The 25,155-nt window shown below is 35.7% G+C and overlaps 1 protein-coding gene across 8 annotated transcripts in view; it reads right to left on the bottom strand.

The window, feature by feature from the left end:
• The window catches only part of RUNDC3B (RUN domain containing 3B), a 168,928-nt gene that overhangs the window by 52,576 nt on the left and 91,197 nt on the right, over window positions 1-25,155 (bottom strand). For all 8 annotated transcript variants that reach the window (XR_005369349.1, XM_038556690.1, XM_038556695.1 and 5 more), the window contains 2 exons: window positions 19,856-19,945; window positions 17,572-17,652 (listed from right to left, as the gene is read on the bottom strand). Coding sequence is in view for 7 of the 8 variants with exons in the window: in XM_038556690.1 (XP_038412618.1) it covers window positions 17,572-17,652; window positions 19,856-19,945 (171 nt within the window). In the remaining variant the exon portion in view is untranslated. The remainder of the gene's footprint in view (window positions 1-17,571; window positions 17,653-19,855; window positions 19,946-25,155) is intronic.

The following is a 25,155-nucleotide window of genomic DNA, read 5'->3' as shown; positions in this document are numbered from 1 at the left end:
CTGGGGAAAGAAGAAGCAGAGGTAGAAGAGAGGAAGCACTGCTTACAATCCATATCTAAAATTCCTAATGCTATCCATACAGGAGGACAAAATAAGGTTAAGAGAAAAAAATAAGAAGAAAAAATTAAATGAAGAAGTGCAGTAAAACGGATGTCTGGTTTAGAAGAGGAAGTGTTATATTTAAAGAGAGAGAAAAATACATTTTGAAATATAAGCATGATATTGATATAAGCAAAAACAATACAAATATTCTGTAAAATCTTCAAAGTATTAAATAAAATCTCTAGCAAATGAAGAAGCAAAATATGAAAATATAGTATATTCAAAACAAAAAATAAGATGACAGAATAATCCCTAATACAAAATAAGTTACAAAAATCTTAAATGGGTTAAACTCAAGAGTAAAAGCCAAATTTTTAAGTTTAATTAAGACAAATAAGGACTGGAATGCCTGGGTGGCTCAATCAGGTAAGTGTCCAACTTATGATTTTCGCTCAGGTCATGATCTCATGTGTCATGGGATCAAGCCCCCATTGGGCTCTGTGCTCAACGTGAAGTCTGCTTGAGATTCTCCCTCTCCCTCTTCTCTCTGCCCCTCTCCCTGCTCACATGCAATTGCTCTCTAAAATAAATAAATAAACCTTAAAAAAAGACAAATAAGGACCAACAACAAGTTGCCTACAAAATACATATGAATACAGAACAATTAAAGAGATGGAAGCACACCAAGAAAATATGACTCAAAACAAATCCAGGTCAGAAATCATAATTTCATAGGTTTACACAGATATAATGGTAGAAAATATCATAAGGATCAAAGAAAGATATATATTTCATTTTCTGTGATCTGTGTTTGCACTTGTTGGGCTCCAGAATCTAGGGACCAAGTATGTTGCAAATATGAATCAGAGACCTCTCCATAAGGAAAGACCCTATCTCCAAGGAGATGCTCTCAGTTAATGATCTAGAAAACAAATCAATAAACAAACACACACCAAAGGAAACTTGCCTGTCAAGAGCCATGGTTTTTAGTGATCTAGAAAAAATAAAGCAGTGGCTCATGATAAACAGCTCTGAAAAAACAGACAAACAGAACTTCTAAAAAAATTTATATTTGACATTAAAAATTAAATGGATGTACTAATAATCAGATACAACCGAAGAGGGAATTAATAAAACATATGAAGAAATTATAATTATTTATTAAAGATTTTCAAGATACTTAGAAAAAATAACTGCTATGCTAGAATAGCATATCCAGCAAAATTATCTTCCCAGAAATAGGGCAGTATAAGCGTACATATTCAGAAAAATAAAACCTGAGTGCTGTACCAATAAATTCTCCTAAAAGAACTTATAATGATCATATTCCAAGAAAAAGAAAATGATCCAAGAAGAAGCAGTGAGCAAAGAAAATTTGAAGCTTATAAGTAAACCTTAATATATATTGAGAGCATGAAACACTAACAATGATGCCTCCTTTGTGGAATTTTAAATACATCAATGAGAGACCTACAATTCTGGATAACATTAGCATATGTCAAGAATGATATGACTAGAGTTAAAATTATACAAAGTCCTCATTTATATGAATAGGTAGTAAAGATACTAACTTTAACTTTTAAAAATGCATATTAAAATCAATGGAGTATCAAAACAAGAAGAGAAGTATAGTATGTAACTCATACACTAGTAGAGAAATAAAATGGGAGGAGAGGAAAAAATCAATACAGAAAGAAAAGAAAGAGAAAAGGAGAAATAGAGAAAGGGTAGAAAAAGAAATGCCAAAAATGTAGAATAGAAAGCAAAGAGACAGAGGCATCTAGTGGCTTGGTCAATTAAGCATCTGACTCCTGATGCCTGCAGGCTCAGGTCATGATCTCAGGGTCATGGGATCAAGCCCTGCATTGGGTTCCAAGCTCAGCAGGGAGTCTGTTTGAGATGCTCTCTCTCCCTATTCCTCTGTCCCCACTCCTGCTCTCTCTCGCTCAAATAAATAAATAAATCTTAAAAAAAAAGAAGGCAAAGAGTACAACTGTAGACATCAATCCAAATGTATCAGTAAATGTCCTAATCACCTCAGTTTTTTTTTTTAAGATTTTACTTATTTATTCATGAGAGACACACACAGAGAGGCAGAGACATAGGCAGAGAGGGAAGCATGCTCCTTTTGGGGTGCCCGTTGTGGGACTTGATCCCAGGACCCCGTGGTCATGACCACTGAGCCACCCAGATGCCCTCACTTCAGTTTAATGAGGACTGAGTGTTACATGCAACTGATGAATCACTAAATTCTACCCTTGAAACTAATAATATGCTATATGTTAACTAAATTGAATTTAAATTAAAAAAAAGAAGACAAAGTCTTTTAGACTAGATTTTTAAATTCCAGTTAAGTATATATTGATGAGCATTGACTAATATACGGAGCCGCTGAATCACTGTATTGTACACTTGAAAGTAACATAAAATGGTATGTTAACTACACTGGAAATACAAAATTCCAGTTAAGTACTATTTTTAAAAGATATACCTAAAAAAAGGACACGTTGAAAAGCATTCTATTTCATAAATTCCTGCTGTACATTTTTTCATATATTAACATATCTGAAATCAGGATACAACTTACAGTTGATGACATCTTACCTGCTGCCAAACCATTTTCTCATATATTAATGTCTCTGAACTGATATACAACAGAAGGCATGTCAGGTTAGATTAAATATGGTTAAAAAAGATTAAAATATAATATAAAATGCTAACCTAAAGAAAATTGGTAGGACTCTATAATAGACAAAATGGACTTTAAGAGACAAAAAATTACTACATATTTATAGCTACTACATATTGACAAAAAATTCATTATTTCAGGAATATCTAAGAATTCAAAACTTAGATGTATCTTTTTTAAGTTAGATTCAAAAACCAAAAAGCAATAATGTAAACTACCACCTAAAAAAAACTGAAAAATCAGATATGACAATGAAAGTAAGTAATTAACTCAATTAAAGAGATGAAGCATAAGTAATAATAAAGGATACAGAGTAGCAGAACAGTCATAACAAGCACAGTCTAATGAATATACTACCCAATCATTAGAATACTGACCAATTCTAGGCCAAATTCAAGAAACTATTATTATATAGCCCTACAAATTTCAAGAAACTATCATTATATAGCCAATCACAACTGTAAAAAAGCCCTGAAAATATGTGAAAATTAAGAATTACATTTCAAATATTCTTTGGTCAAAAAATTATAATGGAAATTTTACTTAAAACAACTAGAATAAAAAACAATTTATCAAACTTCTATAAGTTTATAAAGCCAAAGTAAAGTAGTACTTGAAGGGATATTTGTAGCCTTAAATACTTATAAGAAAAGAAGTAAATTTAAGTACTAAGAAAAAAAAATCATAAAAATTCTCCATAAACTGGGTATAACAGATATATCTCAACATAATAAAGGCCATATCTGACCAACCCACAGCTAAAATACTCAATGGTAAAAAGCTGGAAACCTTACCTCTAAGATCAGAAGACAATGTCACTACCATTATTCAATCTAGAATTAGGAATCCTAACCAGAGCAATTAGTCAAGAAAAATAAATAGACATTTTAATTGGAAAGGAAGAAGTAAAACTGACAGTTTGAAGATGACAAGATATTACATATAGAAATCCTTAAAGACACCATCAATAAACTGTTAGAATAAACAAGCTTAGTCAAGATGCAGAATATAAAATCAATATACAAAATAAGCTGTGTTTCTACACACTAATGACAAACTATCAAAAGAATTAAGAAAACAATCCTATTTATAATTACATCAAAAAGAATAAAATACCTTAGAATAGATGTAAGAAAGTGAAAGCCCTGTACACTGAAAACACCGATGAAAGAAACTAAGGCACAAATGAGCTTCAAGACATTCTCTGCTCATGAATTAGAAAAATTAAATTTGTTAAAATGATCATGCTACCTAAAGCAACCTACAATTCAATGCAATACCTATCAAAATTCAATGGCATTTTTCAGAGAACTAGAACGATCTTAAAATCTGCATAGAACAGCATACACCAAACAGCCAAAGTAATCCTGAGAAGGAATAGAGCTGGTGACGTTGCACTTACTGATTTCAAAATACATTACAAATCAACAGTAATCAAAACAGAATGGCACTGGCATAAATGCAGACCTACAAATGCTAGTGTCGATGTGGAGAAAAGGGAGCCCTTGTGCACAGTTGGTGGGACTGTAAATTTGATACAGCTACTATGGAAAACAGAATGGAGTTTCCTCCAAAAACTAAAAATAGAACTACTATATTGTCCAGAAATTCCAATTCTGGGAATATATCCAAAGAAAACAAAACACTAACTTGAAAAGATATCTACACCCTACATTCACAGCAGCATCATGTACCATAACTGAGACATGGAAACAACCTAAGGGTCCATTAGTAGATGAATGGATAGAGGAGATGTGGTACATGCATACAACAGAATATGAAAAATTCTGTCATTTGCAACAACAGGGATAGACCTTGAAGGTATTATGCTAAGTGAATAAAGCAGAGAAAGAGAAATACCATATGATTCCATTCATATAGTAGAATCTAAACACAAACACATGCACACACACATACACACCCCACACACAAACTACTAGAAAAAGAGATCAGGCTTGGGGTTACTAGAGGCAGAGGGAAGAGAGAGGAGGAATTGGAGAAAGGGAAGGCGAATTAGAATAAGGTGGTCAAAAGGTTCAAACTTCCAGTCATAAGATAAATAAGTACTAGGGATGTAATATACAACATGATGACTGGAGCTAACACTGCTGTATGAGTATAGGAAGGTTTTTTTTGGTTTTTTTTTTTTTTTTTTGGCTTTGTCACACCTTTTATTTTTTTTATTTTTTTTTAATTTATTTTTTATTGGTGTTCAATTTACTAACATACAGAATAACCCCCAGTGCCCTCACCCATTCACTCCCACCCCCCACCCTCCTCCCCTTCTACCACCCCTAGTTCGTTTCCCAGAGTTAGCAGTCTTTACGTTCTGTCTCCCTGATATTTCCCACACATTTCTTCTCCCTTCCCTTATATTCCCTTTCACTATTATTTATATTCCCCAAATGAATGAGAACATATAATGTTTGTCCTTCTCCGACTGACTTACTTCACTCAGCATAATACCCTCCAGTTCCATCCACGTTGAAGCAAATGGTGGGTATTTGTCATTTCTAATAGCTGAGTAATATTCCATTGTATACATAAACCACATCTTCTTTATCCATTCATCTTTCGTTGGACACCGAGGCTCCTTCCACAGTTCGGCTGTTGTGGACATTGCTGCTAGAAACATCGGGGTGCAGGTGTCCCGGTGTTTCATTGCATCTGTATCTTTGGGGTAAATCCCCAACAGTGCAATTGCTGGGTCATAGGGCAGGTATATTTTTAACTGTTTGAGGAACCTCCACACAGTTTTCCAGAGTGGCTGCACCAGTTCACATTCCCACCAACAGTGTATGAGGGTTCCCTTTTCTCCGCATCCTCTCCAACATTTGTTGTTTCCTGCCTTGTTCATTTTCCCCATTCTCACTGGTGTGAGGTGGTATCTCATTGTGGTTTTGATTTGTATTTCCCTGATGGCAAGTGATGCAGAGCATTTTCTCATATGCATGTTGGCCATGTCTATGTCTTCCTCTGTGAGATTTCTCTTTATGTCTCTTGCCCATTTCATGATTGGATTGTTTGTTTCTTTGGTGTTGAGTTTAATAAGTTCTTTATAGATCTTGGAAACTAGCCCTTTGTCTGATATGTCATTTGCAAATAAACTCTCCCATTCTGTAGGTTGTCTTTGAGTTTTGTTGACTGTATCCTTTGCTGTGCAAAAGCTTCTTATCTTGATGAAGTCCCAATAGTTCATTTTTGCTTTTGTTTCTTTTGCCTTCGTGGATGTATCTTGCAAGAAGTTACTATGGCCGAGGTCAAAAAGGGTGTTGCCTGTGTTCTCCTCTAGGATTTTGATGGAATCTTGTCTCACATTTAGATCTTTCATCCATTTTGAGTTTATCTTTGTGTATGGTGAAAGAGAGTGGTCTAGTTTCATTCTTCTGCATGTGGATGTCCAATTTTCCCAGCACCATTGATTGAAGAGACAGACTGTCTTTCTTCCAGTGGATAGTCTTTCCTCCTTTATCGAATATTAGTTTACCATAAAGTTCAGGGTCCACTTCTGGATTCTCTACTCTGTTCCACTGATCTATGTGTCTGTATTTGTGCCAGTACCACACTGTCTTGATGACCACAGCTTTGTAGTAAAACCTGAAATCTGGCATTGTGATGCCCCCAGATATGGTTTTCTTTTTTAAAATTCCCCTGGCTATTCGGGGTCTTTTCTGATTCCACACAAATCTTAAAATAATTTGTTCTAACTCTCTGAAGAAAGTCCATGGTATTTTGATAGGGATTGCATTAAACGTGTATATTGCCCTGGGTAACATTGACATTTTCACAATATTAATTCTGCCAATCCATGAGCATGGAATATTTTTCCATCTCTTTGTGTCTTCCTCAATTTCTTTCAGAAGTGTTCTATAGTTTTGAGGGTATAGATCCTTTACATCTTTGGTTAGGTTTATTCCTAGGCATCTTATGCTTTTGGGTGCAATTGTAAATGGGATTGACTCCTTAATTTCTCTTTCTTCAGTCTCATTGTTAGTGTATAGAAATGCCACTGACTTCTGGGCATTGATTTTGTATCCTGCCACGCTACCGAATTGCTGTATGAGTTCTAGCAATCTTGGGGTGGAGACTTTTGGGTTTTCTATGTAGAGTATAATGTCATCGGCGAAGAGGGAGAGTTTGACTTCTTCTTTGCCAATTTGAATGCCTTTAATGTCTTTTTGTTGTCTGATTGCTGAGGCTAGGACTTCCAGTACTATGTTGAACAGCAGTGGTGAGAGTGGACATCCCTGTCTTGTTCCTGATCTTAGGGGAAAGGCTCCCAGTGCTTCCCCATTGAGAATGATATTTGCTGTGGGCTTTTCATAGATGGCTTTTTTTTTTTTATTTTTTTTTTATTTATTTATGATAGTCACAGAGAGAGAAAGAGAGGCAGAGACACAGGCAGAGGGAGAAGCAGGCTCCATGCACCGGGAGCCCGACGTGGGATTCGATCCCGGGTCTCCGGAATCGCGCCCTGGGCCAAAGGCAGGCACTAAACCGCTGCGCCACCCAGAGATCCCGTCATAGATGGCTTTTAAGATGTCGAGGAATGTTCCCTCTATCCCTACACTCTGAAGAGTTTTGATCAGGAATGGATGCTGTATTTTGTCAAATGCTTTCTCTGGATCCAATGAGAGGATCATATGGTTCTTGGTTTTTCTCTTGCTGATATGATGAATCACATTGATTGTTTTACGGGTGTTGAACCAGCCTTGTGTCCCAGGGATAAATCCTACTTGGTCATGGTGAATAATTTTCTTAATGTACTGCTGGATCCTATTGGCCAGTATCTTGTTGAGAATTTTTGCATCCATGTTCATCAGGGATATTGGTCTGTAATTCTCCTTTTTGGTGGGGTCTTTGTCTGGCTTTGGAATTAAGGTGATGCTGGCTTCATAGTACGAATTTGGAAGTACTCCATCTCTTTCTATCTTTCAAACAGCTTTAGGAGAATAGGTATGGTTTCTTCTTTAACCGTTTGATAAAATTCCCCTGGGAAGCCATCTGGCCCTGGACTCTTGTGTCTTGGGAGGTTTTTGATGACTGCTTCAATTTCCTCCCTGGTTATTGGCCTGTTCAGGTTTTCTATTTCTTCCTGTTCCAGTTTTGGCAGTTTGTGGCTTTCCAGGAATGCGTCCATTTCTTCTAGATTGCCTAATTTATTGGCGTATAGCTGTTCATAATATGTTTTTAAAATCGTTTGTATTTCCTTGGTGTTGGTAGTTATCTCTCCTTTCTCATTTATGATTTTATTAATTTGAGTCTTCTCTCTCTTCTTTTTAATAAGGCTGGCTAATGGTTTATCTATCTTATTAATTCTTTCAAAGAACCAACTCCTGGTTCTGTTGATCTGTTCCACAGTTCTTCTGGTCTCGATTTCGTTGAGTTCTGCTCGAATCTTTATTAACTCCCTTCTTCTCTTGGGTGTAGGATCTATTTGCTGTTTTTTCTCTAGCTCCTTTATGTGTAAGGTTAGCTTTTGTATTTGAGTTCTTTCCAGTTTTTGAATGGATGCTTGTATTGCGATGTATTTCCCCCTTAGGACTGCTTTTGCTGCATCCCAAAGATTTTGAACGGTTGTATCTTCATTCTCATTAGTTTCCATGAATCTTTTTAATTCTTCCTTAATTTCCTGGTTGACCCTTTTATCTTTTAGCAGGATGGTCCTTAACCTCCACGTGTTTGAGGTCCTTCCAAACTTCTTGTTGTGATTTAGTTCTAATTTCAAGGCATTATGGTCTGAGAATATGCAGGGGACGATCCCAATCTTTTGGTATCGGTTCAGACCCGATTTGTGACCCAATATGTGGTCTATTCTGGAGAAAGTTCCATGTGCGCTTGAGAAGAATGTGTATTCAGTTGAGTTTGGATGTAAAGTTCTGTAGATATCTGTGAAATCCATCTGGTCCAGTGTATCATTTAAAGCTCTCGTTTCTTTGGAGATGTTGTGCTTAGAAGACCTATCGAGTATAGAAAGAGCTAGATTGAAGTCACCAAGTATAAGTGTATTATTATCTAAGTATTTCTTCACTTTGGTTAATAATTGATTTATATATTTGGCAGCTCCCACATTCGGAGCATATATATTGAGGATTGTTAAGTCCTCTTGTTGAATAGATCCTTTAAGTATGATATAGTGTCCCTCTTCATCTCTCACTACAGTCTTTGGGGTAAATTTTAGTTTATCTGATATAAGGACGGCTACCCCTGCTTTCTTTTGAGGACCATTCGAATGGTAAATGGTTCTCCAACCTTTTATTTTCAGGCTGTAGGTGTCCTTCTGTCTAAAATGAGTCTCTTGTAGACAGCAAATAGATGGGTCCTGCTTTTTTATCCAGTCTGAAACCCTGCGCCTTTTGATGGGGTCATTAAGCCCGTTCACATTCAGAGTTACTATTGAGAGATATGAGTTTAGTGTCATCATGATATCTATTCAGTCCTTGTTTTTGTGGATTGTTGCACTGAACTTCTTCTTAAAGGGGAATTTTAAGAGTCCCCCTTAAAATTTCTTGCAGAGCTGGTTTGGAGGTCACATATTCTTTTAGTTGCTGCCTGTCTTGGAAGCTCTTTATCTCTCCTTCCATTTTGAATGAGAGCCTTGCTGGATAAAGTATTCTTGGTTGCATGTTCTTCTCATTTAGGACCCTGAATATATCCTGCCAGCCCTTTCTGGCCTGCCAGGTCTCTGTGGAGAGGTCTGCTGTTACCCTAATACTCCTCCCCATAAAAGTCAGGGATTTCTTGTCTCTTGCTGCTTTAAGGATCTTCTCTTTATCTTTGGAATTTGCAAGCTTCACTATTAAATGTCGAGGTGTTGAACGGTTTTTATTGATTTTAGGGGGGGATCTCTCTATTTCCTGGATCTGAATGCCTGTTTCCCTTCCCAGATTACGAAAGTTTTCAGCTAGAATTTGTTCAAATACATATTCTGGCCCTCTGTCCCTTTCGGCGCCCTCGGGAACCCCAATTAAACGTAGGTTTTTCTTTCTCAGGCTGTCGTTTATTTCCCTTAATCTATCTTCATGGTCTTTTAATTGTTTGTCTCTTTTTTCCTCAGTTTCCCTCTTTGCCATCAACTTGTCTTCTATGTCACTCACTCGTTCTTCCACCTCGTTAACCCTCCTCGTTAGGACTTCTAGTTTGGATTGCATCTCATTCAATTGATTTTTAATTTCTGCCTCATTAGCTCTAAATTCTGCAGTCATGAAGTCTCTTGAGTCCTTTATGCTTTTTTCTAGAGCCACCAGTAGCTGTATAATAGTGCTTCTGAATTGGCTTTCTGACATTGAATTGTAATCCAGATTTTGTAACTCTGTGGGAGAGAGGACTGTTTCTGATTCTTTCTTTTGAGGTGAGGTTTTCCTTCTAGTCATTTTGCTCAGTGCAGAGTGGCCAAAAGCAAGTTGTATTGGGAAAAAGAGAAAAAGAGAGGAGAGAAAGAAGGAAAGAAAAGAGAAAGAGAAAAAAAAGGGAAGAAAGAAAAAAAAAACAAAAAAAAAAAAAGAAGAAAAAGAGAAAGAAAAAAAAAGGAGAAAAAAAGGGGTGGGGGAAGGAAACAAATCAAAAAGCAAAAAAAAAAAAGAACCACGGGGCAGTATCTTCTGATTCTGTGTACTTTAAGTCCCTTGGCTTCTCCTGGAAGTTGTCAGTCTAGCTGGTCTTCTGGGGGAGGGGCCTGTTGCGCTGATTTTCAGGTGTTAGCAGTTGGGGGAGCTGCTCTGCCCCTGCCTGGTGCAGGGCTCAGTGGGGGTTGTTTACCCCGTGAGGCCGCAGGAGGAACAGCCCCAGTGGCGGGGCAGCTCTGGAAACCTGGATTCAGCTCCGGCAGGAACTCCGTCTGCAGGGCCTGGAGGCTCTGGGGCGCGGCCGCTGATCTGCTCAGCTGGGGCAGGAGCGTCCTCGCTGTCCTGGGCCCTCCCGGCCTCTGCCTGTCCCGGGGGGGGAGGCCGGATCCTGGGCTGTGTCCCGGCGCCCTGTGCTCCGGGGCCTGCGCTGTTGGATTCGCGCTCCCGGACCACGCAACCCCCTCCGCGGAGCTGCCGCCCAAGCCCCGCGGAGCTGCCGCCCAAGCCCCTCCGAGCTGCTCCTGGAACCGCGCAGCCCCCTCCGCACGGAGCCTCTTCCTCTGCCCGAGCCCCTCTGAGCTGCTCCCGGGGCCGTGCAGCCCCCTCCGCGGAGCCGCCGCCCGAGCCCCTCTGAGCTGCTCCGGGTCCCGCCGTGCGCGCTGCAGCCCTTAAGGAGCTCGGTGCACTCTCCTGGGGCGCAGGTGTCTGTTAGTGTTCCCGGGAGCCCGAGGGCATCCCCGCCCTCCTGGGTCCTGCTCCACCTCCCCGCGAGCCCCTTTCCGCCCGGGAAGGTCGGTGCAGCTCCTGCTCTCCGGGACGGGGCTCTCCTGTCCTGGGGACACTCGCCCCGACCTCAGCCCGGCTCCTCGCGGGGCCCCTCCCCCTTGGAGGCCTTTGTTCCTTTCTTTCTTTTTCCCCCCCCCCGTCTTCCTACCTTGATAGATGCGTGAACTCTTCTCACTGTAGCATTCCAGCTGGTCTCTCTTTAAATCTCAGGCCGAATTGATAGATTTTCAGGATAATTTGAAGGTTTTTCTAGGTAATTTGGTGGAGACAGGTGATTTGGAGACCCTACTCTTCCGCCATCTTGCCCCTCCCCTCTATAGGAAGGTTTTTAAGAGAATAAATCCTAAGGGTTTTCATCACAAGGATAATTTTTTTCCCTTTTTTTAATTGTATCCTTATGAGAAGACAGATGTTAGTTGAACCTTTGTGGTAATCATTTCACAATATATATGAATTAAACTTTATTCTGTAGTCCTTAAATTTATACAGTGATATTTATCAATTATTTTTCAGGGGTGTCTGGGTGGCTCAGTTGGTTAAGCATCTGCCTTTGGCTCAGGTAATGATCCCGGAGTCCCTGTTTAGCAGGAGAGTCTGCTTCTCCTTCTGCTCCTTCCCTCCACTCGTGCTCTCTCTCTCTGTCTCTCAAATAAATAAAATCTTTTAAAAAATTGAAAAAAAACCTATAAAATTGACAAACTTTGGCAAGAATGATTTTAAAAATTAAGCAAAAAAAGGGTTATGAACACATAAGGCAAAAGATAACTAGAAATGAAAAGAGATAGAGATTAAATCTCTCAACATGACAAATTTAAATTCTAATAAAATATAATCTACCAAACCTGAATCAATAGAAAATCAGAATGATTATATGACTACCAATGAAATTAAATTAGTAATATTTTAAAACTTCAAAGAATAGAAAAAGAAGACTGATAATAAGGAAGTTCCTTGCAAGGACAAGAAAGAAAATAAATACCTACCTACAATGACTCCAAGGAACTATATAAACACTTCATATACATTATCTCCTTAATCCTCATGAAAGATCCATGACATATCACTCTACTATTTAATAGATTCATCCAACAAAGGAAGATAATAAGAATAAGAGATAAGTAGTTTGCTCAAGGTCACCCTAGTAGAGGAATTGGTATTAAAAAGCTTTAAAAAGCTTTAAAAAAATAAAATAAAATAAAAAGCTTTTAAACAATATTACACTGCCTTTCAACATTTCAACGGCCAATAATACTATAGCTTTCCAAAAAAGCTGAATGGGTGTTAGACAAATAATATGGCTAAGAAGGTAAACTGATGCCAGGTCACGAACGGTCTATATGATTTGCTAAGACTTATTTCTATCCTATTCACAAGAAAAGTTGATACTGATAAAAGTCTCTTATTCTAAAAGACAGAAATTCTGCAAATATTTTTGGTGGAAAAATGATAAGAGTTTCAGAAATATTCATATATTTTAAAGAACAAAATATTTTACAATTTTTTACTGAGGCAATGAAAGAAATATCAGTGATATAAAAGGAAAAATAGGGATCCCTGGGTGGCGCAGCGGTTTGGCGCCTGCCTTTGGCCCAGGGCGTGATCCTGGAGACCCGGGATCGAATCCCACGTCGGGCTCCCGGTGCATGGAGCCTGCTTCTCCCTCTGCCTGTGTCTCTGCCTCTCTCTCTCTCTCTCTCTCTGTGTGACTATCATAAGTAAAAAATTAAAAAAAATATAAAAAAAAAAAAAAGGAAAAATAGTTTTCTTTTATAAAAAAATCTTATTTACTTATTTATTTATTTATGAGAGACACGTAGACAAAGGCAGAGACATAGGCAGAGGGAGAAGCAGTCTCCCTGTGGGGAACCTAATACAGGACTTGATCCTAGGACCCCAGATCACAACCTGAGCTGAAGGTAGCACTCAACCAGTGAACCATCCAAGTATCCCTTTTTATCAAATCTTTATAATGCTTTACTATTTGTAATTGTTAAAAAGAGAGTAAGAATTATGATCACCTTCATTATTCCTTTACTTCTTATAATTAAGCATTTATTTTTTAAAAAGAAAAAATAATGGACCTTAATTTAATTTAAGGAGGTAATAATGATGGTACCAAAGGATTTACTGATGGATCCTATGTGGATTATGGCAGAGAAAATTCAATCATGATATCAAAGTTTTGAGCATAAGCAGCCAGAATGACAGAACTACCATTCTTGGAAAGGGAAAGGTTAAAAGGAAGAAAAGTTGGGAGCTGAGAAATTGGGAGTTCAGTTTTGTACATGCTCATTCGAGATGCTTTACCACACATCCAAGTGGAGGTGGCAAGCTGGCAGCTAGATATGTTAGTCTAGAGTTTAGGGCAGTGTTCCAGGCAGAAATACACATTTGGGAAAGAGTAGCATAGATATAGTATTTAGATCCATGAAACTGGAGCAAAGTACTTAGCGAATACACAGAGCAAAGATGATTTGGGAATGATCTCTGCAACAGTCTAACATTTAGAGGATGGGGAAATAAGGAGAAACGGGGAAGAGGAGTAAGGAGGAGCCAAAAGGAGAAGTGATCTCTTCAAAGCACTCACATGTATCAAACTGCTTGAAAGTCAAACACTGAGACAGATGAGGAAACAATTAACTACTAGATTTGGCAATGAGACATTATTGCTAACTTTGACAAGAGCACTTTCAGGGGTAAGTATTAAAGCTCAATTTGAATAGCACAAGGGAGAATGGAGGCAATAAATAAATAAACTGGAGGCACAGTTTTGTAATAAAGGAGAGGTGGCTGAAAAGTAGCTCAAAATGACTATGGGGAAAGTTTCTCTGTTTTGTTTTTAACACAGGAAAAATAACACACCTGTATGCTGTGATGTGTGGGAAGATCTAGAAAAGAAGGAAAATTAGCAGAAGAGGACAAGAGTTTGGGTGAAGACCTTAACATAAGAGGGATGATGGGATGTAGTGCACAGGTCATAGGACTGGTTTTCCATAGCAAAATGATGATCTCTGTAAGAGCCAGGGAAAGGCAGAATATATAGGGTAGAATGTCTAGGGAGGGCAATTTAACAGCAGATGGGACTTAACAGTCTTCTTTGTTTTAGCGATTTTGTTTGTAGAAATGTGCCTCTTTAAGGAAATAATCATGTTGAAGTACAAAGACTTAGCTATAAGAATGCTATGACAACATTATATTTAAAAGCAAAAAAGTGAAGGCGTCTTAAGAGAGCAATAATAATTAGCTACTGGACATTACAGGCCTAAAATCCATTCAAACAAAAAGGTTTAAAGATGTTTAAAGTTACATTAAGATGTAACTCAGAAAAGCTCAGTATTCTCACTGGCACACAACCTAAAACTAAAAACCAGTTTTAAACATAAAATATATTTTAGGGGGAATCCCTGGGTGGCACAGCAGTTTAGCGCCTGCCTTTGGCCCAGGGCGTGATCCTGGAGACCCGGGATCGAATCCCATGTCAGGCTCCCGATGCATGTCTTCTCCCTCTGCCTATGTCTTTGCCTCTCTCTCTCTCTCCCTCTGTGTGACTATCATAAATAAATAATTAATTAATTAATAAATAAATAAATAAATAAATAAAACATTTTGGGATGCTATCTATTAACATATTTCACATATATTGCTTCAAAAGGTAACACTTCATTTAAAAAGACTAATGGTTAATAAACATTTTTAAAAGATTAGCAGCACCAGTAATCAAAAAAATGCAAATTAAAACAAAAGGAAAAAACTCCAAAGGATACCATCTTTCAGTTACAGAATTGGCCACTTTTATTTATTTATTTTGCCACACTTTTATACTTAATTGGCAATGGTGGGAGGCAGGCAATCTCACATATTGCCTATAGAAACTAAATAAGCATGGCCTCTCTGGAGGTCATTTTGACAGCCTATTTCAAAAGCTTTAATAATATATATGCTTTATCCAAGAAATTTAACTTAAAGAAATAATCATGGTCTGTTTAAAAAGATGTAGTTACAAGGTTATTAATTCCAATAATGTATATGACAGCAAACAACTAACTGAATGTATCCTAAAGGTCTAACAATAATTGAGTAGATACATTATATAAATAATTAAATTCTATTCATTTAGGGAAATTATGCTGTAGTAGGATAGTTAATGACATGCAAAAATGTCCATTATACAGTATTAAGGGAAATAAGTATTACATGTATATTATGATTCCATCTTAATTAAAAAATATATCTATGCATAAAAAGGCTGGAAAGCTACTCACCAAAATGTTAATGCTTCTAGAAGCTGCTTCTTAAAGGTAAGATTATGAGTGACTTAAACTTTCTTTTACCTACCTGTCTTCATTTTCTAATTTTTCTATAATTAATATGTATTACCTTACCAATAAATTAAAAGCAGTAATTTTGTTAGGGACAGACTTTTACAGTTTCCTAAAATTAGAAACTGAATAGGGCTTTTTTTTTTTTTTAAAGATTTATTTACTTATTCATGAGAGACACAGAGAGAGAGGCAGAGACACAGACAGAGGGAGAAGCAGACTCCCTGCAGGGAGTCCGATGTGGGACTCTATCCCAGGACCCCGTGATCATGCCCTGAGCTGAAGGCAGATGCCTAACCGCTGAGCCACCCAGGTGCCCCTGAATAGGGCTTTTTAAAAATGTATCGAACATAAGCATATCTCATGGAAGCCACCATGTGTTTAAACTACTGGTTCTTTATGACCATCAGGATAGTTTAAATCCTAAAAAGAAGACCACCTCTGTGGTCAGTAACGCAAACTTGTTTATGACTAGGTTCACCTGGTATTTCCCTTCTAATTTTAGTGTTCTTTTCATAAGATAGTAGAAATCCCTCAGCATATAAAGGAAAGGAAGCTTTTTTTGCATGTTTGGATTAGTGAATCAAAGAAAGAGGAAGTTGCATAAAAATTTAGACAAAAAGTGGTTAAGCAAGTTGGAGAAAGAGCATGTATCATCAGATCCATTCCGAGGGGACCAGTTGAAAAGGTTCCATTACTGTAAAGTGTTGTAATAATTACTACAGCCTCTTATGTAAGTATGAAGGAAAAATTAGTTTTTACATTTATCTTTGTATCTTAATTTAGGTCACTTCCTAAATCCCTAAAAATAGCCTTTCTACTTACATGTTAATGGCCAAACACCTAATGTCCCGCTGTCATCTTGCTCTTTAATTCCAGACCTGTGGCATATTCTACACAAACTAGCTCTAAAACTATGGACAAGTTATTTAGCCTCTCTGCATTTTTGTTTCCTCATGTATAAAATTAGAATAGTGGTGCCTATGTCACTGGCTTCTGAGGATTAAATGAGTTAATAGAAGGAAAGCACTTTGAACAATGCCTGAGATACAAGTAAGTATTCAATAAGTATTATCACTATTCTTTTTACTAGTATTATTTTTGAACTATTTATCTTCATAAAATGTAAATATAAAATCCAATATATCCCAAACAGTATAATTTTTTACCTGTTCAAAAATTCTTGCTGTATTCCTTTTTCAGATCTAATATACTAGAATTACCCCTTTTCCCAAGTGATCCACTTACTCAAGTTAGAAATCTTGGTACCATAATACTGTGTTACTACTTCTCCCTCACCACCTAAAGTATCTTAACACTGTCAAACAGTGACTTCTCTTACTAGATGGCGATTATTTTGGGGACAAGGACTAAACTCTTTTTCAGAATTTCATGAAGTACCTACACTCCTGACAGCTATGTATCCTTGGCAGTTAGGAAAATTTCTTTTCTACATTAGGTCCTCAATAAATCCATCTTCAGTATGTGTGCATGTGTGTATGTGTACGTGTATTACTCTTTCTGTTTCCCTTATAGCTCTGGCCTGATATTAAACAATAACAGTTTTAAAGCATATAAAGATGATCATTCTATTCAGGAAACCAATTACACAAGGAGACCTTCAAAAAAATCTATAGATTTCATCTGATTCATTTTCAATGCTGATGAGATTGTAGGAGATTCTTAACTCTCATACAATTCTGGTAGTAAGATAAATTGGTACAACTCCTTTATAAAGATACACTTTAAGGGCCATAACATTTCTCATTATATTTGCCTGAGTAATTGTAAATTCACAGTAGAAACAAAAAGAAAATTGATTTGTACAAAATGTTCATTATTTTTTCCTTTATAATGGAAGGAAAATGGAGAATCTGAATGATGGATTTCAGTTTTGAACTGTCAATGTACTATTATAGAGCTATTAAAGTTATCATTATAATGACTAAAGCAATAGAAATACATGCTATTCTCAAAAAAACTGTGTTTATGCTGGAACTGCAATTATGTAAAAAGTGTATTTACATAAACACTAAAAATGCAAATGGAGTCTATAATTTTGAACTATTTCTGATACTGAAATAAAAGCAATTTTAATCAGATGAATATATTACACAAGATATTCAACTATAAATTAAGATTTTAATAATATATTTAAGATGTCAACTACCTTTGGGTAAACTTCAAATATGGTGTGTAGTCTATTACAGCAGGAAAGTTTCCATCCAATCCCTCTCCCTTGAGGCAAAAGCTAAGACAAGAGACAATAAATATGTCACATAATACATAAACCTTTAAATTGATGTTAAATGTTTTAAATAATCTTTGTTAGAGACATCTGTTTTATCAAATTGCAGGTAAATTTTTTTATTTATAATTTAAATGTTACTTTTTAATGTTACTTGTTACAAATAAACGCCTTAATAAAGATACTCTATATTCACTATTGATGACAAAGGAGTGCACAAGTTAATACACTCTAATATGAATATATTATGCAAAAGAAAAACTGAGAAATCTGTTCAAACATTATTGGACACTACCTTGGTCTTCACTGGATTTAAGATGTTACTGGTGGATTTTCAAATGAAGACTTGTTCATGTTTACATACAAATTCTTACCTGATATTGACTACCTCCTTAAAAATTGACTAAAAGAATAAAAAAAAAATAAAAATTCTGACTAATTAGAAAATGAAAGTTTTCTAAACTACATGAATAGGTGAAAAGGTTTGGGTCTTAGGCCTATAGAGAATGCTAAAAAAAAAAAAAAAAAAAAAAAAAACCTTTTACTCTTTAGTCCATTCTTTTTGAGGTCTTGGCAACAGGAAAATTTAGGTTGAGATTTGCCCAAAGTCATACTGGGAGTCTTATAAAGCCAGTAAAGCAACTCTAGATCACCTGGTCTCCCAATCCAGTAGTCTTTGCTTTGATTGATGGTATATCCAATTGGATAACAAAAAAAAAGTGTTTAGTTTTATGATTACCATTATTAAAAGAAAAAAGTACATCTTCTAGGAACATAAACAATAACATTTACAAGATGTATGTGGATCTTTTTAAAAAAAGTCATCTGTGAACTCCCACCTTCTAGTTTCGTTAGTAAGTTTGCCTGTTGAAATACCATTCTAATGTGTTAGTATCAAGGGTATGTATGTACTTTTTCATACTTGAATAAGGAGTCATCAAAAGTGTCAATACTTTGTAGGAGCTTTACCTCATTTACAGAACTATTACTAATGTATCTTTAAGACACTTGCTTTCAGCCATTTATATAGTATCAATGGGTTACAACAAGCCAACAGTTCATGCATTTATCCCAGGTTTTCTTTCTTTCTTCCTTCGTCTTTTTTTTAATCAAAAAACAGAATTGTGAAGGATTCAGACAGAGCCAGCAGCATGACAGGTGAAAAAAGTAACACATTCAGAAGGATTAAAAAAAGAAGATCCATATTAGATCTATCATATTCATATTCTAAACAATTAAGCTAATAACTGAATACTATTTTATTAAATTTTAAATAGAGGAAAATTATACCGACAAAATGAAAATATTTTGAAAAGGAAGTGATTAAAAAAAGGTAACCTCAGTGGAAATGAGCAATATTATTATTATTATTATTATTATTTTGCAATATTATTTTTTGATTCAAGATCTAACAGATTTTCATTTAAGTTTTATACTTTGTTGAAACTCTTGGAATATTAAGTGATATTTTCCAAAAAATTATAATATTTCCATCATTCTTATGTTTGAGTTCTTGTTATAAGCAAACCTTTTACTTTTAGTATAACCTGGATCAATTAAAGAATGTAAAAAGATACTCCCATAAATCTGTGAAAAACTTACATTTATATTTTTAGCACTTATGATCTTAGTCTGAAATCATCTTATTGATAGTAAAGGTAAATATTAATAATATTTTTGATGTTCTAGATACATAATAGAAGCCCAAGACACCCAATATATCATGCCAGGATCTTTTTAATTTCAATACATGAGATAATGAAAATCTTTCTGGCTTTGAATCTTTTAGTGCATCTTCTTTCATTTTAAAGCAGTCGCTGAAAAATACTAAGAGATAAGATCCAAAAACTTCCTTCAGTGCTAGCAGGGTATATACTTTTTTTTCTACTGGGTTAATGCAGTCTAGGATTTTTTGCCCAACCTAGAAAGCAAACAGGACAGTTAATTCCTTAACTCTCAGTCTCTTTGCCCAATCTAGAAAGCAACATGATAGTTAATTCCTTAACTCTGAGAGTAAATTTCTAACTTCTGAGAGTAAACCCAGTCAGACAACTGATGTCACAGGATAGGGAACAACATGAATCAAATATCAATATCCAGCTGTATGCTTTACTTATTAGCAAAACAAAACAAAACAAAAAAACCCTAAGTAGAAACCATTATGAGGTCAAATAACTTAAAAACTGAACACATTTAGATTAAGTACCTGAAATCGATAGCATTGAGTCCAAGCAGCATGCCAGCAAGCATATTTGCTTCCTCACCCAAGACAATTGCTCCATCTTCATAAAATCGTCTAAAAAATGAAACAGGGTAAATATATAAATATTAAAAGCAGACTGAAGTTTCATCTATAGAAATCAGAGACCAAACTAAAGTAGAAAGAACTAAATTTTAATTAATTTATCAAAATAAAAACTATATGGATCATCCAATTCTTGTAGATACTTAGGAAAACAATGCCAGCAGTAACAAAAAAATATCATTGTTTCCACTTCTCTTAAAAAGAATCCCTGACTCTTCCAATGGGTCAAGTTTGTCTACTATTTTTCCCTAATAGTGAAGCATTTCGAATGTAATTTGAAAAGTGACAGTCATTTATACTGGTCTATTTGTGAAACTATATAGACTACTGTTGTATACACAGAACAAACACAAAGTTTTTCTTTAATTCCAAGGGTTATTAACTAAATGAAGAACTACAAAGATGTGATCATTAGTAATTCATACTAATCTTTAACAACAAACTAATGGACTAGCAGGGTATCTGTGTATGAAAGAGAAAGTGTTCATATCTCTGACAAAATATGAATATGAACCTTTCTGTGTTAATTCCTATAAAGCTTTCTGTTTTGGTTAATGTTAGTTGTTAAAATACTAAAATTTTATTTTAATATATTTAAAATAAATATTTTGAGAAAATATCATGATATGAGCCTAAGGTATTTTTCTACAAAAGAATGTAAGATCATTGTATTTACTTAAAAAAAAAATAATACTATGCAATAGCTAGTTTATGTTCAGTAAGCAGGAATCATTTGCTATATCTATTTATATTAGAGATAGACAGTGGATGCCACTCTGTAAAACCCCACTAACTAAAAGGAAAACATTTTAGTAAATGAAATTTGTCTTACTCTTTTTGATAAAAAAGATTTTAATATGCTCATAATAATCCCAATGTCAATTTTGCACAGTTCATTTAAAAATACTTTTACAAACATATCATTTGATACTTGCTTAAAAAGCCCATGAAGCAAAGGTGGAAAGAACTATCATTAGTTTCAAATTTACCATTGGAAAAAGTTAAGAATTAGATTAATACAATTTGCCCAAGCTCATGCAGATAAACTGCTCAAGGAAGAAACCTAATTCTTACTTTAAGTTCTATATGTTTCTATTAAACCATACCATTTCCTGTAACACAAAAATATTTAAAGAGAATTTAACCTATGTTATAGTTCATAGGGAATTTTTAAAAAAGATTTTTACTTATTTATTTGAGAGAGAGAGAACGTGTGTGCAAGAGAGAGCATAAGCAGAGCACTGGAGCAGAGGGAGAAGCAGACTCCTCGCTGACCAGGGGAGCCCAACGCGGGACTTGATCCCAGGACTCCGGATCATAACCTGAGCCAAAGACAGGAGCTCAACTGACTGATTATTGAGTCAGTTCCTAGATGGAACCTCGGCGCCCAGGAATTTTAAATGAATAAAAAGTACAAAGGAAAATAAGAGGCCATTATTTTACTCTCTGTCAGATGTAAGGCTACAAATAAATATGATAGGAAGACTAGCTGGGAAGAAATGTTTTTTGTCTCCTTGGAAATACAGGAATTTCTTTTATAGATCTATACGAAAAAAAAGAAAAAGAAAAACTGAAAACTTTAACCTAACAAAGATTAATAAATGGAAGAAATTCCTATATATTTAACTAAGATATTCCACAAAAAGATAAAGATATTAAATAAATCTATATACCTACGATTTTTGTCACTGTCCCTATAGCTAAATTGGCTCTTAACAAAATTATTTTGACTCCTAGAAGAACTATGATTACAATGGCTCTAGACCCCCAAATTCCATGGGACACATGCCTGAGACAGAATTCTGGTTTTTGATACTAGGAATTACCCACTATTCCTGGCATTCCCCTATATAAGAAAAGGTCTACTTTTTTTTTCTCCATATTGAGTCCACCATGTTTAAAGTATATTCTAAGAGTAAGATCAAAACTATTTCTGCTTGCTTCCTAATGTCAACATTGTATTATGAACTGTTGAAAAATACCAAGCACACACACAAATCTAACTAGTTTTAGTGAAACGCTTTTTGTGAAATATTTGCTACATGTGAAATACTTCTACTCATATAAAACCATACCTGAAGTGTAATGTTGCACAGATCTCATTTAATATAACAGTCTTTACTGCAATAGAGGGTGTGGGAGAACAAATGGAACACGAAGTTCTAGTTAAAGAGCTGTCCAGAGGGTTCAGTCCATTAAGTGTCTGACTCTCGATTTCAGCCCAGGTCATGATCTCCGGTTGTGAGAGAGCCCAACATGGGGCTCCATGCTGCTGGGGTGGGCGTGGAGCCTGCTTGGGATTTCTCTCTCCCTTTCCCTCTGCCCCACCGTCCCCCCACCAACGTGCATGATCTCTTTCTCTCTCTCCTTAAAAAAAAAAAAAAAACAAGTTGTCCATTGTAGGCTGAGCATCTTGTTAGTACAGTCTAACAGTCTAAAAAAACATTTTTAATAAAATACACTTCTAAGTTTGAGATAACATTTTAAAAGTAACTTAATTCAGTATTCAAAAGAATAATGAAGTGTACTGAACTGAAAAAGATATTTTTATCATTTAGTCAAAGACGTCCTTTACATGTATTAACAGAATAGAAGCTGTTAGGAAAATTAATTTTTATTCTCTTAATCAAATAAACACCCCAATAATTTTGACTGAAAGTTTGATTCTTGTCATCAACACTTCCAAAGACTTCAAAAAACTGTAAACTTTAAACTTCTTAGTTTTTATCTCATAGAAAACCTGGAGCATTAATAAAGCTTGCTTATATAACCAAAGTTATGTAACAAATGAGCCAAAGATAAACCCTAAGATGACTAAATTCAATAACAAGGTATACACTAAAAAAGAAAATTCTCTTTCTCTAGTTGAAAATATTTTTTGTTCTAAAGGATCTAACCAAAACAGTACACTGAATTGCCAAAACACATTATATATGCTGAAAGTGAAAGGTAAAAAAGATATGTAAAACTTCCATGTAAAGCTTTATACGTTAGATTGTATCTCTATAAGGAAGTTTTTCATTTGAGAAGCAAATGAAAATTGTGAGCAACTTCTGATATTACTGTGATCTGGAAGAAAAACTTCCACTTTTTATTAGGTATATTCTTGCCATTTGTCTGTTGACTAGAAAAATATTAAAAACCAGGAAAACAAAGTAACACCTAATAATAACAGCACTTTTCCTCTCTAAATATATATAATTTAACTCTAATTGAAACATATCTCTATACTGCTATCTTTAGTATTCATTAAGACTATTCGAAGGCCTTTCAGGTACTTCAATAACAAATACCCTTTGGATGGCGTCCACGGTGAACCACCAGTATAGATCATATAAGCACTGTACAATATCATGCTTCAAATTTTCCCCTTTGAGAGTCAGAAGTTACTCTACGTACTGAAAATGGAATATTATGAGAAATATTATCTTATAAACCAAAGAAATTTCATTATCACATTCTTGTTCTCTTGCCCAATTTAGTCTCTATAAATGAAATTATAGAAGAGTCTCCCTCATGACATGAAAAATAGATTTTAGCCTTATAAATGTTTTATTTCATTCAATGTCCAACTGAATCAGAATGAAAACTGATGAAAAGTAAATCTCCAAAGATATTGCTAAGAATGTCAGATTCATTAATGATTTTATCAACAAATATATAATAAATTCCTATTAAGAGGCGAGAACTGTGCTAGGTACTAAAGTTAAATGGTGAACCACCTAAGCATGGTCCCTCTCCATGGAGCTTTGCACCTTTGCGGGGACAGGCAACAAACAAAAGAGAAAGGTCATTAGAGCTGATGATAAGTAGTATAAAGCAAATAAACAGGTTATTGAGGCAGAGGAGAACCGAAGAACTCAACTCTGAAGAAAATCACTTAAGCGTTTAGGCCTTAAACCCACAGAGGTCTGATCACAGAGGGCTCTATAGGCCATATAACATTAATAATAAATGTAAATATTTACGAGTGCCAAGAACAGTTACGAATGCTTTATATGAATTATCTTCTTTACCAGCACATATGCCAGAGAGGGACGAAGCATTTGTCTAAGATTCTACAGCTAGAAAGTGGTTTAACCAGGATTTGACTCTAGGAAATGTATTTGAAGAGAAAACATTTTAATGCTTTAAGTGGGAACCAACACAATCTTTTTAACTTTTAAGAAGATTGGCTGGAAGAAAGGGGAGGAAATGGAAACTCACTTGGGACACCAACAGGGGAGTGTAGAAAGAGATAAATGAGGTACTATTGCTCTTGCAATCATGGACATTAAGGTCAAGAGATACATCAAGATAGATTTTGGAGAGAGGACTGGCAAGATTTGCTAATTAGGCATGATTATAGAGAATGAAGAAGAAAGAGAAATAAAATATGACTTTTAGGTTCTGACTTGATCAAACATGTACCTAGGCTGTGAAACCATTTGTTAAGAAAGAGGTAAAGAGGGTTAGAGGAGAAAAAAAAATCAAGATATCTGAACTATCAAGCAGAGATATAAAAGTGGTGTCATGACCATACAGGTAGTATTTAAAGACATTCTAAAAATTCGAATGAAGATAGAATGGAAAATGAATAGAGATTAAGATCACATAATGCAGGGCTGAGCCAGAAGAATACTGACCTTTCAAAGTTGTAAAGAGCAAAAGAATTCAAAAGGAAAGACAGAGACCAAGTCAGAAGAGCAATGACAGAAAAAGAAAGAAAAGCCAAGGAAGGTTATATAGGTTAAAGACAGAGGTTTTTCAAGAAAGAAGAAGTATTTAACTGTTTTAGCTGGGCAATGGTATAAAGTATGGACAAGAGAAATATCCATTTGGTAGCTTGTATATTGTTGGTATCCTTTTAAAAATTACTCTTGGTGGAATGATGAGAGACAGAACCTGGAAAAGAGTGGATACAAGAGAGACTCTGAAATGATGACAGTAGGTATAAACATTTCTTCAGAAGTGAGGTGATGAAGCAGGACACAGAAATGAGCAAAAGGAAATACAGGTTCAATGGAGAAGTTTTCTTCTTTTCAAAGTAGGAGATACTAGTTTATGTTTCTACAGGGGTGGGAATGATCCAACAGTAGGAAAGAGATTCAGAATGAGAAAAAAAGAAAGGTGAAATGAATAGAAGAGGTGAATGGGGAGAGGATCCAAAAGAAGGCGGCCCGAACAGGAGGAGAGACATTCCAACACAACAAAAAAGAACA

The sequence above is a fragment of the Canis lupus genome, chromosome 14 (genome assembly GCF_011100685.1).
Source record: "Canis lupus familiaris isolate Mischka breed German Shepherd chromosome 14, alternate assembly UU_Cfam_GSD_1.0, whole genome shotgun sequence".
NCBI lineage: Eukaryota > Metazoa > Chordata > Mammalia > Carnivora > Canidae > Canis > Canis lupus.
Note: the sequence above shows the minus strand (reverse complement) of the source record. Positions and strands in the feature narration are given on the sequence as shown.